This window comes from Pongo abelii, chromosome 8, assembly GCF_028885655.2.
Source record: "Pongo abelii isolate AG06213 chromosome 8, NHGRI_mPonAbe1-v2.0_pri, whole genome shotgun sequence".
NCBI classification, from domain to species: Eukaryota; Metazoa; Chordata; class Mammalia; order Primates; family Hominidae; genus Pongo; species Pongo abelii.
The window spans coordinates 18,714,623-18,728,585 of NC_071993.2; the positions used below are offsets into that span (position 1 = coordinate 18,714,623).

At 38.8% G+C, this 13,963-nt stretch overlaps 1 protein-coding gene across 17 annotated transcripts in view; it reads right to left on the reverse strand.

The window, feature by feature from the left end:
- NSUN6 (NOP2/Sun RNA methyltransferase 6) overlaps positions 1-13,963 on the reverse strand; it is an 87,956-nt gene that overhangs the window by 58,529 nt on the left and 15,464 nt on the right. For 13 of the 17 annotated variants that reach the window (XM_054522021.2, XM_054522024.2, XM_054522018.2 and 10 more), the window contains one exon: positions 12,651-12,730. In XM_054522021.2, the coding sequence (XP_054377996.1) occupies positions 12,651-12,730 (80 nt within the window). Of the gene's footprint in view, positions 1-1,191; positions 1,614-2,388; positions 2,414-12,650; positions 12,731-13,739; positions 13,812-13,963 lie in introns of all 17 variants that reach the window. The other 4 variants (XM_063727498.1, XM_063727501.1, XM_063727503.1 and 1 more) reach the window with 2 other exon arrangements.

Below are 13,963 nucleotides of genomic sequence, written 5' to 3' on the forward strand. Positions count from 1 at the left end.
CTTTCCTTCTGAGAATCCGGAATGTGGGTATGCACCAGGCAGTGGGAATCTACATGATGAGCCCTGAATAGGAATCCTGGCAATGAGTCTCATGTGGTCGCAGCTCATCACTGGGGGACTTCCTGTGGGAGTCCTGTGTGACTCCCCTGGAAGAGGACTCTGGAAGCTTGTGATGGTTTTCCCTTTGCTGATTGTGCTTCATATTCTTTCACTGTAACAAATCATAGCCATAAGTACAAGTATGTGCTGAATTCCCTAAGTCCTCTTAGAGAATCACAGAACCAAGGATGGTCTTGGGGATCCATCGACAGCAGGACCGACAATATAAAAACATAGTATGTCATATGTAAGTATCAATATTTAAGTCAGCTTTGTTGAAAGCAAGTTTTTACTAGGAAAAATAAAAGAGGCAACGTAAAAGTTGGTGCAGGGCCATAAAACATGCTAAAACCTTGACTTTTACTGAAATGTTTCCAAATAGACTGCATCAACAACATTAAAGAAAGATTACGTTCCAACAGTTTAGTAATATAGGTTGGAGAAAAAAACTATAAATACACCTAGATTAAGAGAACAGTATTAGAATAGCTAAAAAATGAAGTAGCTAAGGAATTAAAAACAGATTATGGGAATGTCCTGTTAAGGAATCTAAAATCATGTATTTTTATCTATTTGGTATTTTAACTGCACATATCCACAACCCTACACATACTAACAACCCTACACCAAATGGAAGGTGATTGATGAAACTGTGAAACAGCACATGATATTGCTGCATGCCAAATACTTCTTTGCAGCAGGGCTGCCACCTTTATTTAATCAGTAGTCTTTGTGCAACAGCATTTCTTCAATATTCTATTGCAATAACACTATTCATACATATAAACATATGAATATCTGAATATATATATATATATGTATATACACAGACACACACACACACACAGAAATTGAAATCTTAAAGTGCTTGTTATGGATGGAATGTTTGTGTCCCCAAAATTCACACGCTGAAACCCGAACTCAATGTGATGGTATTTGGAGAAGTCTTCGAGGGTAATTAGTTATGAGGGTGGAATGCTCATAAATGGGATCAGTGCGTTTATAAGAGACCAAAGAGCTACCCACTTTCTTTCTGCAATGTGCGAATACAATGAGAAGTCAGCTATCTGCATCGCAGAAGAGGGCACTCACCATAACCCAAGCATACTGGCACGTGTCTTGGATTTCCAGCCTCCAGAACCATGAGAAACAATCTAAGACAGTACTGACACGAGTGACAAGGCAACTACAAAAGATGGAAATCAGATGCGCACAGTGACTCATGCCTGTAATTCCAGCACTTTAGGAGTCCGAGGCAGGCAGATACCTGAGGTCAGGAGTTCGAGACCAGCCTGGCCAACATGGTGAAACCCTGTCTCTACTAAAAATACAAAAATTAGCTCAGCGTGGTGGCAGGTGCCTGTAATTCCAGATACTCAGGAGGCTGAGGCAGGATAATCGCTTGAACACGGAGGTGGAAGTTGCAGTGAGCAGAGATCGTGCCATTGCATCCTAGCCTGGGCAACAAGAACAAGACTCCGCCTTGCGGGGGAAAAAGATGGAAATCGAGTAGGCTGAAAGAGAAGACAAATCCAGTCTCATTTGGATATCAAGAGATTTATGCTGCTGAATTACATATTCAATTGTGAAAGAAAGGAAGAAAATTAATTTTCTGGCCTGCTTTAACTATTTTGAGACTTTTATCAAAAAGGGAGGAGCACCGAGAGAATACAGAAATTCTTTAAAATTACAAATTGATTTTTAGTCTAAAAAGTTCTACTGATCCAAATGTAGTCTTTAGAAAATTCTGGCTGAGATGTTTTAAAGGCTCTTGTATCAAGACAAGTCTGGCATTCAGTTTTCTCCTAAAGTCATTAAATTACCAGAAAAAAATCTTCTTCCAGAAATTAAAATATATTTCACCAGTACATGAAATCTCATTTTAAGCAAACTGAAGAAACCAGTAATTCAGTGATGCATTACTTTTAAAATTGTTTACTGTATATAAAGTTTAACTGATGCATTTATATTTTAAATAATTGTGATATTGAGCTTCTACTAAAAAATCAGAGGAAGAAAACTCCTTTTTCTAAATCCCATGGAAATGAAAAGGGGGGGAGAATAAAAATCCTAGGAGAAAATTCCATTTGCAAGAAAACTAAGAAACAGCTATAATCCCAATGATGAGAAATAACTGGCTGACAGTGAAATTTGAGCCAAACCTAGTTTCTCAGCAGGGTGTGGAGTCTCTGAAAAGGAGAGGCTCCTGGAGGCCTAATCAAACATTTATTACTTAGGACCAGAACCACAGGCTTAGTGGAAAAAAATCAGAATCTAGGAATGTCTTACCAGTATCCTGTTCAGAGCAGACAATCTGAAAGAAGAAATGGATTGTCAGAAATGGCATAACCAGACAATCTGTTATTTTCTCTAACAAACCTGGATCAACTGCCTAAAAGCAGCCCAGGAAAGAGAAAAGAAATAGCAACCAACTTTGCTGCTCCTGCCTTAAGTTAACGAAGCAGAGATTAAATAAAAAAGAAAGCCTTCCTCACCCTCTGGAAAAAAGGTATGAGCTGAAGCATTCACAGAGAGCCTCGGCTCTGCTCACCAGGACTAGAGATGAGCCAGCAAACAAGATTCGCAGTACTTCTGAGAAAACATATCTGACTAGTCCCATAGGCATGCTCTTTCCCCCATTCTGGATCTTTCTTGAGCAAACTGCAAATGAGGATGTAACTGTTTCCATTCAATGCATGATAAGCAGAAAGAATTCATTCTGCATTCATTGGTGGCACACACATACACGAAAAGCGGAAGGTAGATTTTAAAAATGTAAACCAAATAAAAGGAAAAATATTTCAAGTACCACTGTATTTTCAGAGAAATTACCGGAAAAACCTCAAAAAAAGGATAAAAGAACAAAGACAAAAGTAAACTAGCAGCTAAGAAAATAAAGGACAATGAAACTTCTGAATAAGGATTTAGAAGCAGAGAGAGGTAATACATCCTTATGACTAGAAAGTATTTTGAATGCCCATTTTAGAGATAAGAAAAGCAAAGCCCAGACAAGATAAAACTTATCTCCTATACTATTGACAAGAGAGCCACTTTGAAACAGAGCCCATGACCAAGACAGGCTTAAGAACAAACCGGCGCGGTGGGTCACGCCTATAATCCCAGCACTTTGGGAGGCTAAGGAGGGTGGATCACGAGGTCAGGAGATTGAGACCACCCTGGCTAAAAAAATACAAAAAAAAATTAGCTGGGCATGGTGGCAGGCGCCTGTAGTCCCAGCTACTAGGGAGGCTGAGGCAGGAGAATGGCGTGAACCCGGGAGGCGGAGCTTGCAGTGAGAGCTCCTGCCACTGAACTCCAACCTGGGAGACAGAGCAAGACTCTGTTTCAAAAAAAAAAAAAAAACGAACGAATGCAGAAGAAAAAGATCAGTGAATGGAGTTGAAGAATATGTTAACAGAAAAAACAAAAAAGTTAAAGTAACAGGCTTGAGACTGCGGTTCTTAGGAAGGCTTGCTTGAGAGGATGGGTCTTGGCTAGCTAAGCAGCTAGAAACTGGAATAAGTTCCCAACGGTAACATAAAACCTTCCCTAATGATAAATAATAGTGGCTCACAATTCCTAAACTCTGTACAAGCAAGGTACAAACACATGTTTATTAGGAGCACCTGCTTTCCTTTTGGGAGTCTCGGGATTTTGGTACATGCTACGCAGAGGGTGCCTAAGTGACCAGCCCAATAAAATCCTTGGACACTAAGTCTCTGATGAGCTTTTCTGCTAGACAACTATTTCACACGTCACAATTAGGTGCTGGAGGAATTAAGCACATCCTATGGGACTTCACTGAGACAGTTTGTGTCTGGTTTCTTCCAAACTTCATCCCATGCCTCTTTTCCCTTGCTGGTTTTGCTTTTGTATGCTTTCATGTAATAAACCTTAGCCATTAGTCTGACTGTATGCTAGGTTCTGTGAGTCTTAGCCAATCACTAAACCTGAGGGCTATCTTGGGAATCTCTGATGTAGGTAATATCTGTGCCAGAAACACAGCACACGAAGTCCTGCTGTCTTTATAATAGAGAATACAGAAAATGTAAGAGAAAAACATTCAAAGAAATAATGGAAGACCTATATAACTGAAAAGCTACACTGTGTCTCATCAAAAGCTAAGAGGAAATAGGCTGAGCATGGTGGCTCACACCTGTAATTCCAGCACTTCTGAAGGCCGAGGTTGGTGGATCACCTGATTCAGGAGTTCAAAGACCAGCCTGGCCAACATGGTAAAACTCCGTCTCTACTAAAAATACAAAAATCAGCCGGGTATGGTGGTGGGCACCTGTAATCCCAGCTACTCGGGGGGCTGAGGCAGGAGAATTACTTGAATCCGGGACACAGAAGTTGCAGTGAGCCGAGATCACGCCACTGCACTCCAGCCTGGGTGACACAGTGAGACTCTGTTTTCCTTAAAAAAAAAAAAAAAAAAAAAAACACGACGAAGAAGAACTAAGAGGAAATAATCAAAATCAAGCATTACACTGGCCAAATGTCTAAAGTTCAATAAGTAAGAATTCCACAGATCCCCAAGCAGAAGACAAGGTACTGTTACGAGGAGGAAAAGTTTTTGGTGGGCCTTTTTTCTTCACAGTAACATTTGATACCACAGGTTATAAAAACAATGTCTACAAAGTGCTAAGGGAAATACTATGTGGCCTGAAACAACCAGACTCAGCCAACTTGTTTTATAAACATAAAGGCAACAGGCAGACATTCTCAATCAAGAAAGTAATGCAGTACTAAGAGGCAACCTTCGGGAAAGGGCAGGGGGTGCGGAAGATCTGCTAAGTGACTGTACTCACCAACAAAGACATTAATAAAGATAAATGAGAAACTGGGCCATGAGGACTGAAAGCAAACACTGCATCCATGTGAATTATACTTGGGAAATAACAATGTCATAAAGCTTGACAATGTTTAAAAAAAAAAAAAAAAAAAAAAATGGCCGGGCATTGTAGCTCATTCATGTAATCCCAGCACTTTGGGAGGCCGAGGAGGGTGGACCACTTGAGCTCAGGAGTTCGAGACCAGCCTGGGCAACACGGCAAGACCCCATCTCAAAACAAAAACAAAAAAAAACAGTAAATACAAATTAGCTGGTAAGAATTTTATGGAAAATTTAACTTCAGGAATCTCATTTCTCATAATGGAAAGTCAAAACAGACTTAATGGGCCGGGCACAGTGGCTCACGCCTGTAATCCCAGCACTTTAGGAGGCTGAGCCAGGCAGATTACCTGAGGTCAAGAATTCAAGACCAGCCTGGCCAACATGGTGAAACCCTGTCTCTACTAAAAATACAAAAATTAGCTCAGCGTGATGGCAGATGCCTGTAATTCCAGATACTCAGGAGGCTGAGGCAGGATAATCACTTCAACACGGAGATGGAGGTTGCAGTGAGCTGAGATCCTGCCATTGCACTTTAGCCTGGGCAACAAGAGCAAGACTCCATCCTGGGTGGGGGAAAAAAAAAGATGGAAATCAATAGGCTGAAAGAGAAGACAAATCCAGTCTCATTTGGATTTCAAGAGATTTATGCTGTTGAATTACATATTCAATTGTGAAATAAAGGAAGAAAATTAATTTTCTGGCCTGCTTAAACTATTTTGAGACTTTTATCAAAAAGGGAGGAGCACTAATTGAGAGAAAACAGAAATTCTTTAAAATTACAAATTGATTTTTGGCCTAAAAAGTTCTACTGATCCAAATGTAGACTTTAGAAAACGCTGGTTGAGATGTTTTAAATGCTCTTGTATCAAGACAAGTCTGGCATTCAGTTTTCTCCTGAAGTCATTAAATTACCAAACAAAAATCTTCTTCCAGAAATTAAAATATATTTCACCAGTACATGAAATCTCATTTTAAGTAAACTGAAGAAACCAAAATTTTATTTTAAATCTCATTTCAAGTAAACTGAAGAAACCAGTAATTCAGTGGCGCATTACTTTTAAAATTGTTTACTGTATATAAAGTTTAACTGATGCATTTATATTTTAAATAACTGTGATATTGAGCTTTTAGTAAAAAATCAGAAGAAGAAAACTCCCGTTTCTAAATCCCATGGAAATGAAAAGGGGGGAAAAAAGAATAAAAATCTCAGGAGAAAATTCCGTTTGCAGTAAAACTAAGAAACAGCTATAATCCCGATGATGAGAAATAATTGGCTGACAGTGAAATTTGAGCTAAACCTAGTTTCTCAGCAGGGTGTGGAGTCTCTGAAAAGGAGAGGCTCCTGGAGGCCTAATCAAATTATTACTTAGGACCAGGACCATACGCTTAGTGGAAAAAAAATCAGAATCTAGGAATATCTTGTCAGTGTCCTGTTCAGAGGAGTCAAGTCTGAAAGAAGAAATGGATTGTCAGAAATGGAATAACCAGACAATCTGTTATTTTCTCTAACAAACCTGGATCAACTATCTAAAAGCAGCTCAAGAAAAGAGAAAATAAATAGCAACCAACTTTGTTGCTCCTGACTTGAGTTAACTAAGCAGCGATTAAACAAAAAAGGAAGCCTTCCCCGCCTCCTGGAAAAAAGGTATGAGCTGAAGCCTTCACAGAGAGCCTCGGCTCTGCTCACCAGGACTAGAGATGAGCCAGCACAAAAGATTTGCAGTACTTCCAATAAAACATATTTGATTAGTCCCATAGGTATGCTCTTTCCCCCACTCTGGATGGTTCTTGAGCAAACTGCAAATGAGGATGTAACTGTTTCCATTCAATGCATGATAAGCAGAAAGAATTCATTCTGCATTCATTGGTGGCACACACATACACGAAAAGCCTTACAAAGCAGAAGGCAGATTTTAAAAATGTAAACCAAACAAAAGGAAAAATATTTCAAGTACCTGCGTATTTTCAGAGAAATTAAAGGAAAAACCTCAAAAAAGGGATAAAAGAACAAAGACAAAAGTAAACTAGCAGCTAAGAAAATAAAGGACAATAAAACCTCAGAATGAAGATTTAGAAGCAGAGAGAGGTAATACATCCCTATGACTAGATAGTATTTTGAATTCCCATTTTAGAGATAAGAAAAGCAAAGCCCAGACAAGATAAAACTTATCTCCTATACTACTGACAAGAGAGCCACTTTGAAACAGAGCCCATGACCAAGACACTTAAGAACGAACCCGCCCGGTGGGTCACGCCTGTAATCCTTGCACTTTGGGAGGCTAAGGAGGGTGAGTCACAAGGTCAGGAGATTGAGACCATCCCGGCTAACATGGTGAAACCACCTCTCTACTAAAAAAATACAAAAAAAAAATTAGCCAGTCTTGGTGGCAGGCGCACGTAGTCCCAGCTACCAGGAAGGCTGAGGCAGGAGAATGGCTTGAACCCAGGAGGCGGAGCTTGCAGTGAGCTGGCGCCACTGCACTGCAGCCTGGGAGACAGAGGGAGACTCTGCCTCAAACAAACAAACAAAACAAAACAAAACAAAACAAAAAACAAACGAATGCAGAAGAAAAAGATCAGTGAATGGAGTTGAAAAATGGGTTAACAGAAAAAAGAGTTAAAGTAACAGGCTTGAGACTGCGGTTCTTAGAAAGGCTTGCTTGAGAGGTTGGCTCTTGGCTAGCTAAGCAGCTAGAAACTGGAATGAGAAACAGTTCCCAATGGTGACATAAAACCTTCCCTAATGATAAATAAGAGTGGCTCACAATTCCTAAACTCTGTACAAGCAAGGTACAAACACATGTTTATTAGGAGCACCTGCTTTCGTTTTGGGAGTCTGAGAATATTGGTACATGCTACGCAGAGGGTGCCTATGTGACCAGCCCAATAAAACCCTTGGACACTAAGTCTCTGATGAGCTTTTCTGCTAGACAACTATTTCACATGTCACAATTAGGTGCTGGAGAAATTAAGCACATCCTATGGGACTTCACTGAGACAGCTTATGTTTGGTTTCTTCCAAACTTCACCCCATGCCTCTTTTCCCTTGCTGGTTTTGCTTTTGTATGCTTTCATGTAATAAACCTTAGCCATTAGTGTGACTGTATGCTAGGTTCTGTGAGTCTTAGCCAATCACTAAGCCTGAGGGCTATCTTGGGAATCTCTGATGTAGGTAATATCTGTGCCAGAAATGCAGCACACGAAGTCCTGCTGCCTTTATAACAGAGAATACAGAAAATGTAAGAAAAAATATTCAAAGAAATAATGGAAGACCTATGACTGAAAAGCTACACTGTATCTCATCAAAAGCTAAGAGGAAATAGGCTGAGCATGATGGCTAACACCTGTAATCCCAGCACTTTGGGAGGCCAAGGTGGGTGGATCACCTGAGTTCAGGATTTCGAAGACCAGCCTGGCCAACATAGTAAAACTCCATCTCTACTAAAAATACAAAAATCAGCCAGGTATGGTGGTGGGCACCTGTAATCCCAGCTACTCGGGAGGCTGAGGCAGGAGAATCACTTGAACCCGGGAGGCAGGGGTTGCAGTGAGCCAAGATCCCGCCACTGCACGCCAGCCTGGGTGACAGAGTGAGACTCTGTCTCCAAAAAAAAAAAAAACAAAAAGATGAAGAAGAACTAAGAGGAAATAACCAAAATCAAGCATTACACTGGCCAAATACCTAAAGTTCAATAAGTAAGAATCCCACAGATCTCCAAGCAGAAGACAAGGTACTGTCATAAGGAGGAAATGTTTTTGGTGGGCCTTAGATTTCTTCACAATAACATTTGATACCACAGGCTATAAAAACAATGCCTACAAAATGCTAAGGGAAATACTATGTGGCCTGAACAACCAGACTCAGCTAACTCGTTGTATAAACATAAAGGCAACAGGCAGACATTCTGAATCAAGAAAGTAACGTAGTACATAAGAGGCAGCCTTCGGGAAAGGTCAGGGGGTGCAGGAGATCTGCTAAGTGACTGTACTCACCAACAAAGACATTAATAAAGATAAAGAAATGAGAAATAAACTGTGCCATAAGGACTGAAAGCAAGCACTGCATCCATGTGAATTATACCTGGGAAATAACATGTTATAAAGCTTGACAATGTTAAAAAAAAAAAAACAAAAAAAAAAACTGGCTGGGCATGGTGGGTGGTACTTATAATCCTAGCACTTTGGGAGGCCGAGGAGGGTGGATCACTTGAGCTCAGGAGTTCGAGACCAGCTTGGGCAGCACAGCAAGACCCCATCTCAAAAACAAAACAAAACAAAACAAAAAACAGTAAATACAAACTAGGTGGTATGGATTTTAGGGAAAATTTAACTCCAGGAACCTCCTCATTTCTCATAATGGAAAGTCAAAAGAGACTGAATGGGCCGGGCACAGTGGCTCACGCCTGTAATCCCAGCACTTTGGGAAGCGGAGGCGGGCAGGTCACAAGGTCAGGAGTTCGAGACCAGCCTGGCCAATATGATGAAACCCAGTCTCTATTAAAAATACAAAAATTAGTCGGGTGTGGTGGCACACGCCTGTAGCCCCAGCTACCCGGGAGGCTGAGGCAGGAGAACTGCTTGAACCTGGAAGGCAGAGGTTGCAGTGAACCAAGGTCACATCACTGCACTCCAGCCTGGGCAACAGACTTGAGACTCTGTCTCAAAAAAAATAAAAACAAAAAAATTTTAAAAAGAGATACTTAATAAAAATCAGGAGTTAAAAAAACAAACAAAAAGGAATTGACTTATTCTTTTTAGGAATGAAAGGTGGGTATGTGAATTTACAATCCTATTTTTTCAGGCTTCCCTGCAATAGCTCACCATTTGTATTTATACATTCACTCATGTTCTGATGAGTAGCTTAGATCACTACAAAGAACAGAATGAAAGGATGATTAAGGCCATGTAAAAGTAAGTATTGAAAATAATTAAAGTTAAATCATCCAAATATTTTAGAGAACCAAAATAGCCAGTATTGGAAAGAATGAAAGCATCAAAATCTCTCATATACTGCTGAAACATTAACTGGTAAAATTTTGTAGAGGGTAATCTGGTAATATGTCTCCAACTAAAATAAGCACAGACCTTTGAACTGGTTATTCTGTGTTATATCAGTTTGTTCTGCAGACATGCTTATGCAAGTCCACAAATATTCACTCTAACACCTCTCGTAATAATGAAAAACAGGAAAAAACTAAATGTCTATCAATGGAGGATAGAAGAATTTAAACTGAGTTAAATGATAAAATATACTGTTCATGCAGCCATTAAAAAGAATGAAATAGTGTTATATAATCGTGGAACGATATCCATTATACATTTTTAAGTGAACACAAAAGCAAATTGCAGAACATTATAATCTTTTCTATTTTCTAAAAATGAGTACACATGATTACACATGTGCATTCATGTATGCAGCTATAAGCACAGAGACGGTCTAGAAAAAATCATATTTGATGCTCAGAGAAACAAAATTGGGAGGTGAGGTGGGACAGGAGATGTAACGGATGATTACTTTTATATTTATGTACAACTCTGATTTTTACTTGCTTCTATAAAGAAAAACCTAATTGAACTCTATCTTTAGGGAAACTAAATAAAACTAAAGAATAAAGAAGAAGTGTTTAACAGAATAAGACATGGCCAAAGTTTCAACCTAAATAAGTACAATTTTGCATCCTCATAAGGAGTGTAGTAACCTCCAAAGATCTGTGATTATGGTCTATTATAGTAGCAACTAACTGGTCCAAAACTAAGAGATGACAGAAATCAGAAGAGCAGTTTCCTGGTAGGGTAGCTGAGTACAAGAGATGTTTCTGGGATAATGGAAATGCTCTATCTTGACTGGGGTGGGTCTTGGCTGCACAGTTGTATATATTTGTCAAAACTCAACAAACTAAACATTTAAGATCTCTTCATTTCACTGTATGTAAATTTCACCTTTAAAAAACTGAATATAAGATGAAAAACTTTAAAAATTAAACTAAATAGAATGAGCCTATACAAATCAACTTTAATTGCAAAAAATACATTCTTATAGTAAAAAAAAAAAACGAAAATATTACACATGAAAATTTCCTTTTATTTCCCCCCTGTCTCCCAATCTAATTTCCTCAGAGTTAACCACTATTAAAAGTTGGGTATGTTACAGCTTCCAGACGTTTTTTTTACATGTAAATAAATATACATAAATCCATAGTTGTGTACTTTTATGAACTGCAAAAAAAGTAATTATCCCAAGTACAGCAATTTGCTTTTGATACTTAAAAACTGATCATAAACATCTCCTCTGATTGGTAAGTATAATTCTCCCATATTAAAGGCCATATACTATCCCACTGCATGGACAAATCATAGTTTATTAAACCACTGCTCTATTGCTGCCCACTAAATTGAAGTTTTAACAAACTTCAATTTTAACAAAAGCATTTCTATATTTATTATAATTCTTAGGAGTTTAAGAAGATTTTAGACCATAATTAGGAATTTTAAAATGCTCCATAGGAATAAAACTCCATTATAATCATTATACTATGAAAACTTATTTTTCCTTTTTTTTTTGAGACAAGGTCCCACTCTGTCTCCCAGGCTGGATTGCAGTAGCACAATCATGGCTCCCTGCAGCCTCCACCTCCCAGGCTCAAATGATCCTTCCACCTCAGCTTCCTGAATAGCTGTGACTACAGGTGTGCACCACCATACCCAGCTAATTTTTGTAATTTCTTTTAGTAGAGGTAGGGTTTTGCCACGTTGCCCAGACTGGTCTCCAACCCCTGGGCTCAAGGGATCCGCCTACCTCAGCCTCCCAAAGTGCTGGGATAACAGGAGTAAGTAAGCCACCAGATCCAGCCTGAAAACCTATTTTTCAATTTTCAAACATATGCTTTCCAAATACGTAAAAGCATAGAACATAAATGGCACACAGTAGTTTAACATAATTGTTGAATTATGAATAAAATTTTATAGGCTGGGCAAGATGGCTCACATCAGTAATCCCAATACTTTGGGAGGCTAAGGTAGGAGGATTGTTTGAGGCTAGGAGTTCAATACCGGTCTCACATAATGAGACTGTTTCTACAAAATAAAAAATAAATTAGCCAGGTGCAGTGGTGCCCACCTGTAGTCCCAGCTACTCAGAAGCTGAGGTGGTATAATTGCCTGAGTCCAGAAGTTCGAGCCTGCAATGAGCTATGCTTGTGTCCCTGCACTCCAGCCTGGGTAACAGCAAGACACTTTCTCAAAAAATAAAATTTTACAAACATATCAGCTATGAAAGTAGAAAACAGGTTACTCTATATTTTTGTTGCAGCTCAAAAAAGAGTTTTAATTTAGCACTGAAAATTCATACGAAATACAAGTAAACAAATGAAATAAAACTTCGCAGAAAGTTGGGGGCGGGGGGGACGGGGAACATCACTGCACTAAATGGACCTAGAACACATTATTCTCAAGATCCTTGGGCCCGTTCCTAGTCTTCTTTTGTATTATTTTCCATGACAGAGTCTAAAGTCTGCATTTATAAAGTTTTGAATTCCTGTTATCTATAGAAAGTTGCTAACAATGGACAAACTTAGTATTATCACTGAACAATTAAAAAGCTCCCTGTGACAAACTTTTATTAAGAATCTAATTTGGAAATGAAGTTCTTACAAACCTGGGTCCAATAACAGGAATAAGTAACACATCTTGAAGGTCTGGATGTTGAAGAATAGGAACACTTAATCCATTAAACTGCTGTTAAAGATAAACATGATTATAAAGCAATCCATACATTTGATACATTTCAACTTATGAAACTTTTCAGTATCATCATCTACCACAGCATGAAGCCCTAGTAGCTCTGCGGCACTTTCACCTTATTCCACGGGATACTGTAAAAATCCAAAAGACCTCAAAACAACAATGTTTTCTCTATTTTAATTCTGAAGTATCCTGACTTCCTTATAAGACTCAATTTTGCTTACTATTTGGCATTATAAACACAAACCGTGGTTACCCTAAATGATTTACTTTAAAAACATTTAATATAGAATTACATGTAGTATTCCTTTAAGAAAAGTTTCTGAATAAGATGTTAAAGACTGAGATTACTATTAATAAATACTACCTAATATACACAATCAACACTGGCATCCATGTCAGCTTTGGTGGGAAAAAGAAATGTTTATGGTACAGGTTCGGGATTTTCAGTATTCTCTATTATAAGGGAACCAGAAGATTGTCACACTGAAAGCAGGTACAGGTGCGGGAGCCAGCTCATACCAGCTCAGGAGAGCCACTGCATGCATCTCTTTCCAATTCCATGGTCACACATGTAGCCACCAGGGAACATGCTGAGTACTTATACCACAGAAATAAACGAACACCACAAATTGGGGTTATTTTTCCCAGAAAGGGTTTGTTAAATATGTACCAGCATGCCACTGTCACAAACAGAAGACAAATGGGCACCCTACACAGAATAAAAAACAGCTGCATAGGGGACTGGAAGACAGGGACCATATACTCTACTAGAGGGCAGCACGCAAATATTTGAGAACAAGACTGCCTTGTAGGTTAGGGTTTATCAACTCCATTTTCACATACTACATAAAAGAGCAATCACCACAATGCATGTTTGCATTGCCCCACAGGATTCATACACTATCTACAGAAAACTTCTGAGATCAACTTACTGATTTTTAAGTTGATAAGGAAACAGAAAATAATCATGCATATTTTAGAAATATAACTTCATATCTACCAAGTCACCAGCTCTCTGAACTTCTGCTTCTTCCAAAGGGTATAGTTATCAAACAGATAACTAATAAGCAATCTGAAAAATAAATTCCACCTCAATCAATCAAATCCTTCCTCCTTTCTCTTTCCCTCCCTCCTTCATCATTTTGATAGCCTTACGGTATCAATTATAGGGAACAAATCTTGCCAAAGACAAGATAATGAACTTTGACTTTTGTTTTATTTTGT